The sequence below is a fragment of the Gordionus sp. m RMFG-2023 genome, chromosome 2 (assembly GCF_954871325.1).
Source record: "Gordionus sp. m RMFG-2023 chromosome 2, tfGorSpeb1-WG-v2, whole genome shotgun sequence".
Lineage (NCBI taxonomy): Eukaryota > Metazoa > Nematomorpha > Gordioida > Chordodea > Parachordodidae > Gordionus > Gordionus sp. m RMFG-2023.
This window is the reverse complement of record NC_088776.1, coordinates 35,634,675-35,647,282: the sequence shown is the minus strand read 5'-3', so window position 1 is coordinate 35,647,282 and position 12,608 is coordinate 35,634,675. Positions and strand designations below refer to the sequence as shown.

General features: G+C 22.2%; 1 protein-coding gene across 1 annotated transcript; it reads left to right on the top strand.

The window, feature by feature from the left end:
• Positions 1–8,937: 8,937 nt before the first annotated feature.
• LOC135924292 (uncharacterized) lies at positions 8,938–10,528 on the top strand. The gene is made up of 3 exons (XM_065459347.1): positions 8,938–9,411; positions 9,528–10,260; positions 10,338–10,528. Exons 1-3 carry the CDS (start codon positions 8,938–8,940, stop codon positions 10,526–10,528), a joined length of 1,398 nt encoding a protein of 465 aa, XP_065315419.1.
• Positions 10,529–12,608: the final 2,080 nt, after the last annotated feature.

The following is a 12,608-nucleotide window of genomic DNA, read 5'->3' as shown; positions in this document are numbered from 1 at the left end:
TAAATTTTTTCTTGATATATTTTTTGATAGCTAAATTTTTTTTTATTTGTGTTATTATTATTTATTTAAATATATTTTTTGATTGATATTTTTTTTAGAGATAAGATATTTTAATTTGTCATAATTTTTTTAATATATTTTTTGATTGATATTTTTTTTAAATGATTTTTATATAATTTATTTTTAACGTAATTTTTAATCTTTTGATTCCTAATTTTATAGGTAAAAGTGACAAAAGGTATAATCGTAATTTTTGAACTTTTTTAAGTTTTTAAAAGCAATTTTCAGTGAAGATGTATTATAGAAAAGTGACAATTGTCATAATTGTTATTTTTGAACATTTTTTAGTTTTTTTAAAGTAAATAGGTAAAAATATGTTTTGTAAAAATGTTAAATTAATATTTCAGTGAAGATGTACTATGGAAAAGTGACAATTGTCATAATCGTTATTTTTGAACATTTTTTAGTTTTTTTAAAGTAAATAGGTAAAAATATGTTTAGTAAACGTGTTAAATTAATATTTCAGTGAAGATGTACTATGGAAAAGTGACAATTGTCATAATCGTTATTTTTGAACATTTTTTAGTTTTTTTAAAGTAAATAGGTAAAAATATGTTTTGTAAAAATGTTAAATTAATATTTCAGTGAAGATGTATTATGGAAAAGTGACAATTGTCATAATCGTTATTTTTGAACATTTTTTAGTTTTTTTAAAGTAAATAGGTAAAAATATGTTTAGTAAACGTGTTAAATTAATATTTCAGTGAAGATGTACTATGGAAAAGTGACAATTGTCATAGTCGTTATTTTTGAACTCTTTTGATTTTTTTTAAAGTAAATAGTTAAAATTATGTTTTGTAAAAATGTTAAATTAATATTTCAGTGAAGATGTACTATGGAAAAGTGACAATTGTCGTAGTCGTTATTTTTGAACTTTTTTGATTTTTTTTAAAGTAAATAGTTAAAATTATGTTTTGTAAAAATGTTAAATTAATATTTCAGTGAAGATGTACTATGGAAAAGTGACAATTGTCATAATCGTTATTTTTGAACATTTTTTAGTTTTTTTAAAGTAAATAGGTAAAATTATGTTTTGTAAACATGTTAAATTAATATTTCAGTGAAGATGTATTATGGAAAAGTGACAATTGTCATAATTGTTATTTTTGAACATTTTTTAGTTTTTTTAAAGTAAATAGGTAAAAATATGTTTAGTAAACGTGTTAAATTAATATTTCAGTGAAGATGTACTATGGAAAAGTGACAATTGTCATAGTCGTTATTTTTGAACTTTTTTTATTTTTTTTAAAGTAAATAGGTAAAAATATGTTTAGTAAACGTGTTAAATTAATATTTCAGTGAAGATGTACTATGGAAAAGTGACAATTGTCATAGTCGTTATTTTTGAACTTTGATTTTTTTTAAAGTAAATAGTTAAAATTATGTTTTGTAAAAATGTTAAATTAATATTTCAGTGAAGATGTACTATGGAAAAGTGACAATTGTCATAATCGTTATTTTTGAACATTTTTTAGTTTTTTTAAAGTAAATAGATAAAATTATGTTTTGTAAACATGTTAAATTAATATTTCAGTGAAGATGTATTATGGAAAAGTGACAATTGTCATAATCGTTATTTTTGAACATTTTTTAGTTTTTTTAAAGTAAATAGGTAAAAATATGTTTAGTAAACGTGTTAAATTAATATTTCAGTGAAGATGTACTATGGAAAAGTGACAATTGTCATAGTCGTTATTTTTGAACTTTTTTTATTTTTTTTAAAGTAAATAGTTAAAATTATGTTTTGTAAAAATGTTAAATTAATATTTCAGTGAAGATGTACTATGGAAAAGTGACAATTGTCATAGTCGTTATTTTTGAACTTTTTTGATTTTTTTTAAAGTAAATAGTTAAAATTATGTTTTGTAAAAATGTTAAATTAATATTTCAGTGAAGATGTACTATGGAAAAGTGACAATTGTTATAATCGTTATTTTTGAACATTTTTTAGTTTTTTTAAAGTAAATAGGTAAAATTATGTTTTGTAAACATGTTAAATTAATATTTCAGTGAAGATGTATTATGGAAAAGTGACAATTGTCATAATCGTTATTTTTGAACATTTTTTAGTTTTTTTAAAGTAAATAGATAAAAATATGTTTAGTAAACGTGTTAAATTAATATTTCAGTGAAGATGTACTATGGAAAAGTGACAATTGTCATAATCGTTATTTTTGAACATTTTTAGTTTTTTAAAGTAAATAGGTAAAAATATGTTTTGTAAAAATGTTAAATTAATATTTCAGTGAAGATGTATTATGGAAAAGTGACAATTGTCATAATCGTTATTTTTGAACATTTTTTAGTTTTTTTAAAGTAAATAAGTAAAAATATGTTTAGTAAACGCGTTAAATTAATATTTCAGTGAAGATGTACTTTGGAAAAGTGACAATTGTCATAGTCGTTATTTTTGAACTCTTTTGATTTTTTTTAAATAAATAGTTAAAATTATGTTTTGTAAAAATGTTAAATTAATATATCAGTGAAGATGTACTATGGAAAAGTGACAATTGTCGTAGTCGTTATTTTTGAACTTTTTTGATTTTTTTTAAAGTAAATAGTTAAAATTATGTTTTGTAAAAATGTTAAATTAATATTTCAGTGAAGATGTACTATGGAAAAGTGACAATTGTCATAATCGTTATTTTTGAACATTTTTTAGTTTTTTTAAAGTAAATAGATAAAATTATGTTTTGTAAACATGTTAAATTAATATTTCAGTGAAGATGTATTATGGAAAAGTGACAATTGTCATAATCGTTATTTTTGAACATTTTTTAGTTTTTTTAAAGTAAATAGGTAAAAATATGTTTAGTAAACGTGTTAAATTAATATTTCAGTGAAGATGTACTATGGAAAAGTGACAATTGTCATAGTCGTTATTTTTGAACTTTTTTTATTTTTTTTAAAGTAAATAGTTAAAATTATGTTTTGTAAAAATGTTAAATTAATATTTCAGTGAAGATGTACTATGGAAAAGTGACAATTGTCATAATCGTTATTTTTGAACATTTTTTAGTTTTTTTAAAGTAAATAGGTAAAAATATGTTTAGTAAACGTGTTAAATTAATATTTCAGTGTAGATGTACTATGGAAAAGTGACAATTGTCATAATCGTTATTTTTGAACATTTTTTAGTTTTTTTTAAGTAAATAGTTAAAATTATGTTTTGTAAAAATGTTAAATTAAAATTTCAGATGAACTTATAATGTTTAACGCATAATCTTAGTAATAAATATAAGGGCTAATAGTATTTAATGTTCGCTATATTGCAACATAGTTAATTGCTAAAATATATTTCGTTTATAAATATATTCATGAAAATGTATTTAGTGATAGATATACATCTCAATAGCTCTAACTTGTAATTTTAGATAGTTCACTAAAGTGAATAAATATTTAAAATATATTTACTCACAGAATTGAAATAAATAAGTCAAAGATATTATAGTTAGTTGATATACAAATAACCGATGCAGGATTCATATTTAAATATTTCGCAGTTAATATTTTAGGAAAAAATAAATTAATCCTAAAAATATTTTATATATACATCGGTCTACTATTATAAATTATGTTAAAAAACATTTCCGGCTGCTATGAAGATTAAGGTGTAATCGTAATAGTAAAATTTTTTATCATTTGAGGTCATTAATGTATTCATGCTGAAATCTCGAGATTAATCAAATCAAGGCATTGACGATTTGCAGGAAAATAATTCATCTTTAATTTTCAATATATAAATATAAGTGAATTTAGGAATTTTATTGTTAATATTCCTGTTAGTGTCTATAAAATATAAAACATATCTAAACTGAAATTTTAATTTTACACGTTTACTAAACATATTTTTAACTATTTACTTTAAAAAAACTAAAAAATGTTCAAAAATAACGATTATCACAATTGTCACTTTTCCATAGTACATCTTCATTGAAATATTAATTTAACACGTTTACTAAACATATTTTTACCTATTTACTTTAAAAAAACTAAAAAATGTTCAAAAATAACGATTATGACAATTGTCACTTTTCCATAGTACATCTTCACTGAAATATTAATTTAACATTTTTACAAAACATATTTTTACCTATTTACTTTAAAAAAACTAAAAAATGTTCAAAAATAACGATTATGACAATTGTCACTTTTCCATAGTATATCTTCACTGAAATATTAATTTAACATTTTTACAAAACATAATTTTAACTATTTACTTTAAAAAAAATCAAAAAAGTTCAAAAATAACGACTATGACAATTGTCACTTTTCCATAGTACATCTTCACTGAAATATTAATTTAACACGTTTACTAAACATATTTTTACCTATTTACTTTAAAAAAACTAAAAAATGTTCAAAAATCACGATTATGACAATTGTCACTTTTCCATAGTACATCTTCACTGAAATATTAATTTAACATTTTTACAAAACATATTTTTACTTATTTACTTTAAAAATTCAAAAATAACGAATATGACAATTGTCACTTTTCCATAATACATCTTCACTGAAATATTAATTTAACATTTTTACAAAACATATTTTTACCTATTTACTTTAAAAATTCAAAAATAACGATTATGACTATTGTCACTTTTCCATAAGTCATCTTCACTGAAATATTAATTTAACATTTTTACAAAACATAATTTTAACTATTTACTTTAAAAAAACTAAAAAAGGTTCAAAAATAACGATTATGACAATTGTCACTTTTCCATAGTACATCTTCACTGAAATATTAATTTAACATTTTTACAAAACATATTTTTACCTATTTACTTTAAAAAAACTAAAAAATGTTCAAAAATAACGATTATGACAATTGTCACTTTTCCATAGTACATCTTCACTGAAATATTAATTTAACATTTTTACAAAACATATTTTTACCTATTTACTTTAAAAAAACTAAAAAATGTTCAAAAATAACGATTATGACAATTGTCACTTTTCCATAGTACATCTTCACTGAAATATTAATTTAACATTTTTACAAAACATATTTTTACCTATTTACTTTAAAAAAACTAAAAAATGTTCAAAAATTATGTATATGACAATTGTCACTTTTCCATAGTACATCTTCACTGAAATATTAATTTAACATTTTTACAAAACATAATTTTAACTATTTACTTTAAAAAAACTAAAAAATGTTCAAAAATAACGATTATGACAATTGTCACTTTTCCATAGTACATCTTCACTGAAATATTAATTTAACATTTTTACAAAACATATTTTTACCTATTTACTTTAAAAAAACTAAAAAATGTTCAAAAATAACGATTATGACAATTGTCACTTATCCATAGTACATCTTCACTGAAATATTAATTTAACATTTTTACAAAACATAATTTTAACTATTTACTTTAAAAAAAATCAAAAAAGTTCAAAAATAACGATTATGACAATTGTCACTTTTCCATAGTACATCTTCACTGAAATATTAAAACATAAAAAATGTTCAAAAATAACGATTATGACAATTGTCACTTTCCCATAGTACATCTTCACTGAAATATTAATTTAACATTTTTACAAAACATATTTTTACCTATTTACTTTAAAAAAACTAAAAAATGTTCATAAATAACGATTATGACAATTGTCACTTTTCCATAGTACATCTTCACTGAAATATTAATTTAACATGTTTACAAAACATAATTTTACCTATTTACTTTAAAAAAACTAAAAAATGTTCAAAAATAACGATTATGACAATTGTCACTTTTCCATAGTACATCTTCACTGAAATATTAATTTAACATTTTTACAAAATATAATTTTAACTATTTACTTTAAAAAAAATCAAAAAAGTTCAAAAATAACGACTATGATAATTGTCACTTTTCCATAGTACATCTTCACTGAAATATTAATTTAACACGTTTACTAAACATATTTTTACCTATTTACTTTAAAAAAACTAAAAAATGTTCAAAAATAACGATTATGACAATTGTCACTTTTCCATAGTACATCTTCACTGAAATATTAATTTAACACGTTTACTAAACATATTTTTACCTATTTACTTTAAAAAAACTAAAAAATGTTCAAAAATAACGATTATGACAATTGTCACTTTTCCATAATACATCTTCACTGAAATATTAATTTAACATTTTTACAAAACATATTTTTACCTATTTACTTTAAAAAAACTAAAAAATGTTCAAAAATAACAATTATGACAAATGTCACTTTTCTATAATACATCTTCACTGAAAATTGCTTTTAAAAACTTAAAAAAGTTTAAAAATTACGATTATACCTTTTGTCACTTTTACCTATAAAATTAGGAATCAAAAGATTAAAAATTACGTTAAAAATAAATTATATAAAAATCTTTTAAAAAAAATATCAATCAAAAAAGATATTTAAAAAAATTATGACAAATTAAAATATCTTATCTCTAAAAAAAAATATCAATCAAAAAAAAAAATTTAGCTATCAAAAAATATATCAAGAAAAAATTTACGTGAAAAATAAATACATAAAAAACCATTATAATAAAAAATATCAGTCAAAAAATATATATAAAAATAATATAACAAATTAAAATATATTTTCTAAAAATTATCTTAAAAAAAATATCAATCAAAAAATATATTTAAAAAAATAATATAACACAAAAAATTTAGCTATCAAAAAATATATCAAGATAAAATTTACGTGAAAAATAAATACATAAAAAACCATTATAATAAAAATATCAATCAAAAAATATATAAAAAAATAATATAACAAATTAAAATATATTATCTAAAAATTATTTTAAAAAAAATATCAATCAAAATAAAATAAAATAATATAACAAATTAAAATATATTACCTCTAAAGTTTTATTTAAAAAATAATATAAACCAAAAAACAAAAAAAAATTAGCTATCAAAAAAAATCTACATAAAAAATAAATATATCAATCAAAAAAAATATGTAAAAAATAATATAACAAATTATAATATATTATTTCAATGTTTTATTTAAAAAATAATATAAACCAAAAAACAAAAAAAAATTATCTATCAAAAAAAATCTACGTCAAAAATAAATATTTAAAAAAGTAATTATATTTAAAAAAATATATAAAAAAAATTATATTAAAAAAAAATATCAATCAAAAAAAATATATAAAAAAATAATTATATTAAAATAAAATATCTATCAAAAAAAATATGTAAAAAAATATATAACAAATTATAATATATTATAATATATTAAAAAAAAATATCAATCAAAAAATATATTTAAAAAGATAATATAACAAATTAAAATATTATATCAAAAAATAAATTAATATTAAATAAATAATAAATTAATATTAAATAAATAATAAATTAATCTTAAATAAATAATAAATTTGTAAAATACACATTGCCGAAATCTCACATTTACATTGCCTACCACTACCTCACATTGCCGAAAAAATTCCGGCAATGTATACATTGCCGGAATTTTCACATTGCCGCTAACATATATAATGATTAATTAACTTAGATCTGGTTTATGAAATTTGTTATTGAAATACACTTTTTTCCCTATCCTATCCTTTCCTTCGAAGTTCTTATTTTATAATAATCGCGCACAAGGAACTCAGCTTTATCAATATATTAATCATTGAGTTTATTAGTTAAATCTTGATATTTATTGGCGAAATTGATATCTGGGTAGCATTCCTATTTATTGTCTGATGACTTAATATTTATAAATTTATCAATCAATTTTGGCCAGGGTTAGCAAGTCAGTCAAATGACTAGATTATGATGGGTCAATTGAACGGAAGAATATTTGACCTGGTCAAGTGGTCATATAATATATAAGATCTGAATATAAAAATATGTTTGAAAAAGAAAAAACGATATAAATACATGTGAAATGTGATCACAATGCTTATTGAGTTCCTAATATTAAGGAGAGCATTTTAATCATAGTGAATTTAATGAAATATGTAATATAATAAAAGAATTAGGCATACAAGGTGGTGATCAAAATATTTCAAGCTATATCATAAATTTCAGAAATAAAAGCGGCTTGTTCAATAGAAAATCATGGGGATAGCAGTAACTTCCATAAGAAACAATCAGATTTCAAACTCAAGCAGTGGAATTAGCTTTGACCACCATGGCCATTAAGAGAAGTGACATTACTAACAATTTCTAGATCTACTTCTTCTTCAGAAAGAAATTGGTCGATTTGTGTCAATAATCTTACTAAAACAGAAATCGATTGAAGATTTAGACAAAAAGAAAATTGATTAAAAAATATTAAAGAAAATGATGATATTCAATATAAAATAATATTTATTTGATTTTAACTATATTTGACCGGTCAAATGCACAACCGTGGTTTTGGCAGTCTATTCTTAAACAGTGTAGATGAATAAAGTCTACAACATTACTGTTTAGAATATCAATTTTGAAGCAATTCAAAAATAAATTACATCTAAGTGAAATAAGGGATTTCCCCAATTTAAAATATTTATTAATTTTATTATTTTCGATCTTTATAGATATCTTTTTTATCTTTTCTGTTTATTTGAAGTGGGGGGGGGAAGGGGGGTGATTAAATTTTTAGTATAATAACTCGGCATTAATTTCAATTAATTAAAATATAATATTTTGATATGGGTTCTTATTGAATCTTAAATAATTTTAAAATATAATAAAAAAAATAGCTACACTAAAAATTAACAAATAATTAATGACATATTTGATAAATTATAACTATTTTAAAAAAAAGTATTGCCGAAATTTAAAAAAAAAAATTTTCTCGTCTGGCTGGTGCCATTCCTTTGGTTATAAATTATAAATATTTTCGCCATTCTTCCCTCTTTATTTCGGAGTCTTATAAAATATGTTATTAAGCAAAAATAAGGAGATCTTAACCTTTAAAAATTATTTGTTCCGCCTGGATAAAGTAGTCTCAGATACTAATTATTATAGATGTATCAATCAGGATATTTTTAAATGTCCCGTACGACTTGCAAAAAAAAATGATAAGATAAAAGATAATAAAGAAATACACAATCATCCAGAAAATCCAATCGAAATGGAAACCAAGAAAATAATCAATTCAATTAAGAATGAAGCTTTGAATAATACTATGGAAACTCCAAACTTTATTGTGGCGAAACACGTATCTCAATTAAGTGATTCTATATCAATGGCACTACCATCACCGAATCTTATGAAACGTATAATTCACCGAACGCGGAGTTCAAACAGTTTTGCACCTCCGAATCCTAGCAGCCTTATTGAGCTGGTAATTCCGCATGAATATTCAATTACAGATAAATATGAGAATTTCATGCTTCATGATGATGGTCCGGTAAGATCTTCTATAAATTTTTTGAACAAATATAACTAAATCCTTCATTTTTATTGCGATAAGCTGCCCGAGAAACACTTTATTATAATTGCTTATTTATTTATCATGTGTGTCAGGTTCCCGACCGTGTTATCATATTTGGAACAAGAAAAAATTTGGACTTCTTAGCTTCATGCGAGCATTGGTTTTCTGATGGTACATTTAAATCGTCGCCACCTTTATTTACGCAAATTTATACAATTCATGGGATTAGAAATAATAATGTTTTACCTCTCATATATATATTGACCAATAGAAAGGATTATGAAACTTATAAAAGAATATTTACTATTATAGGTGACAACTTTATATCAACTCCAAAAAAAATTATGACGGATTTTGAAATGGCCAGTGTAAAAGCTTTCAATGAAGTGTTTCCCAATTCGCAACACAAATGTTGCTATTTCCATTTTGGCCAATCCTTTTGGCGAAACATTCAAAAATATCCAGAAATATCGCATAAATATAAAACAGATGTAGAATTTAATATACAACTTAGAATGATGGTTTGTTTGGCATTTGTGCCACCCTTAAATGTAGTTAAAACATTTGAATTACTAATAAACTCCGAATTTTATTCTAATAATCAATTGTTACTTCAGCCTCTAATTGAAACTTTTGAAAAAGCTTATATTGGTAAAACGTTTGGAAGAGGCAGACTACCTGCTTTGTTTAATATTGAACTCTGGAATTGTTACCAATCAACACTGAACGGGGAAGCGAAAACCAACAACGCGGTTGAAGGGTGGCATAGATGCTTCAGTTCCCTCCTAACGAGTTACCATCCAAACATGTGGAAATTTATATCAAGTTATCTATATATCTATTATTTTAAAATGATTTAAAAAGTATAAAGATTTACTAATAAACTATATAATTTTTTCTAGGCTTAAAAAAACAACAAGGGTTGACAGAGTTAAAAATTGCTCAATATTATTCTGGTGAAACTCCCTCTACCCCGAGAAAAAAATATCGAAATCTACATGCGAGATTAGTAACAATTGTTTCTGACTTCGAAAATCGATCAAGATTAGATCATCTTAAAGGAATCGCTATTAATATAACATTGAATGTTTAATTTTTTAAATTCTTATCTACAATAATAAAAATTTTGTTTGTTTTTATATAATAGTCTCAAAATTTTTATATTTTCCTTATTTTTTTGTGACAAAAATATAGGATACTTTGGTATAAAATTTAGCTGGTTACATAAGACTCATTCATCAAGATACAGATTTTATGAGGGTATTTACAAATTCTTTTATATGTGTATGACACAGTCTTTCTCTACCACATCAATCCCACGATTAATATTTCAAAAATAACTACCTTTCGTCATGCATTATAAAATTATTTTAAAATTCATATTCCTAGCCCTTGAGTCATATAGTTGTTTCCCCTTATAAATATGATCATTTTTTATGAGCAACATTATTAGAAAAGTACTATTATAAAATAATACTCAAGTATTACACTAAAGGGCAAAGTTTAAAACGAGGATTACATTTTCCTTTTATTTATTAAAGCATATAAATTTATATCGGGGTGTTTTTGTCAGATTTTTTTCCCATGGTTATTTTTAACCAGTCTTTGTTCAAATCAGTGATTCTTTTAAAAATTTACACTTCAGTTATATATTTAACAAACAAACCTATTGGTTTAGACGATATGTTATGGCAGTGCTCTACTTTTTCCTTCACATATTCAATAAAAAAAAATTATTTTTTAAAAACTTTTTATAATGAAATTTATTTTTTAAGGATATTTATTCTATATGTAAATTAGATATAAAAAAATATGACCTAAAGGGATCTATTAAAATAAGATAATACTTGCTAAACCATTTCCTATTTTAACTTAAGAAAAGGACTGCGGAGAATATAATCAGTGGCTTGTATACATATCTATAAATGATATCAACCCTCTCAAAACTTTTAACCTCCTGCCAAATATAAATAATTTAAAAAAAAAAATACCTTTCATCCCTTTCCAATTTTTCAAATAATGATAATTATTTCATAACTAACTATCCCCCCTCTAATTTCAATGATGCTCCTCTAATGAGTTCGCAGTTCAAGTTACGATATTGACCTTGCTATACAAATTTGGAAAAAAATTGGTTGTATTAATTTTGTTATATAGCTTTAAAATTCCTTAAGGTTATTAATTATTTAAATATTGGAATTTGGTTAACTTTTTTTAATATACTATATTCTCATTTGATTTGATAACAATGTAAATGAGCTTGGGTGGCTTCATGTCATGTCATGTCATGAATAATAAAATTAAAATACATCATTTTTTTTGGTTATATTTTTTTAAAAATTATTTTCTAAATTTTTTTTATTAATAGCTCAACCTATTCGCGGCTTGATGAAAATAATTAGCTATCCTAATTGTTTTAAATTTTACCATAACCAATCCATCTCATTTTGCTATAACATTTTCCAAAGTTGCCGCAAGTTATGTCATCTGTCGGAAAAGTTTCCAAGCTTAATTTTCTTTTGTATAAAATATCGAGTTAGCCTTTTATCTTTATCCTCATATTTTGAAATAAGGAAAAATGTTGATTTTATAAATAATGATAATTTCATTTAATTTTTTTATTGTAATTGCTTTCTTTAGATTCTTTGTTCAATCTAAATTTGATAATTTTTGAAATTCTAATAACTTTTGGTTCATACTCAGGGTTGCCAGGTCAAAATTTTCAAATTGAGGGAGATGTGGGAGAAACATAAAAATTGCGGTAAAAATATAAAAATTGCTAAAAAAAATTTTTTTGCGGGCGGCCTTCTGCCGGGATTTTGAATTGATTTAATTATCCGCCTATTATTTTTTATAATTAGTTATATAAATACAAAGTCGGTTACTATTTTTCAAAATACAATAAAATCTTGATTTATAAAATTATATTAATTTATAAAATTATATTAATTTATAAAAAAAACCAACGATCTTTTTTAAATATAAAAAACGATTTTAATTTTACAATTAAAAATATATTTTAAGCGAATGTCCCTCACCGCAATTGGAAATCTACCGTGTGTGTATAACATTATAGGGATAGGCGCTTAATTATCAAGTATCACGTTTAAATACATAATAAGGTACTCCAAAATAAGATATAATACAGATACAACTACAGTTGCGGCAATTGT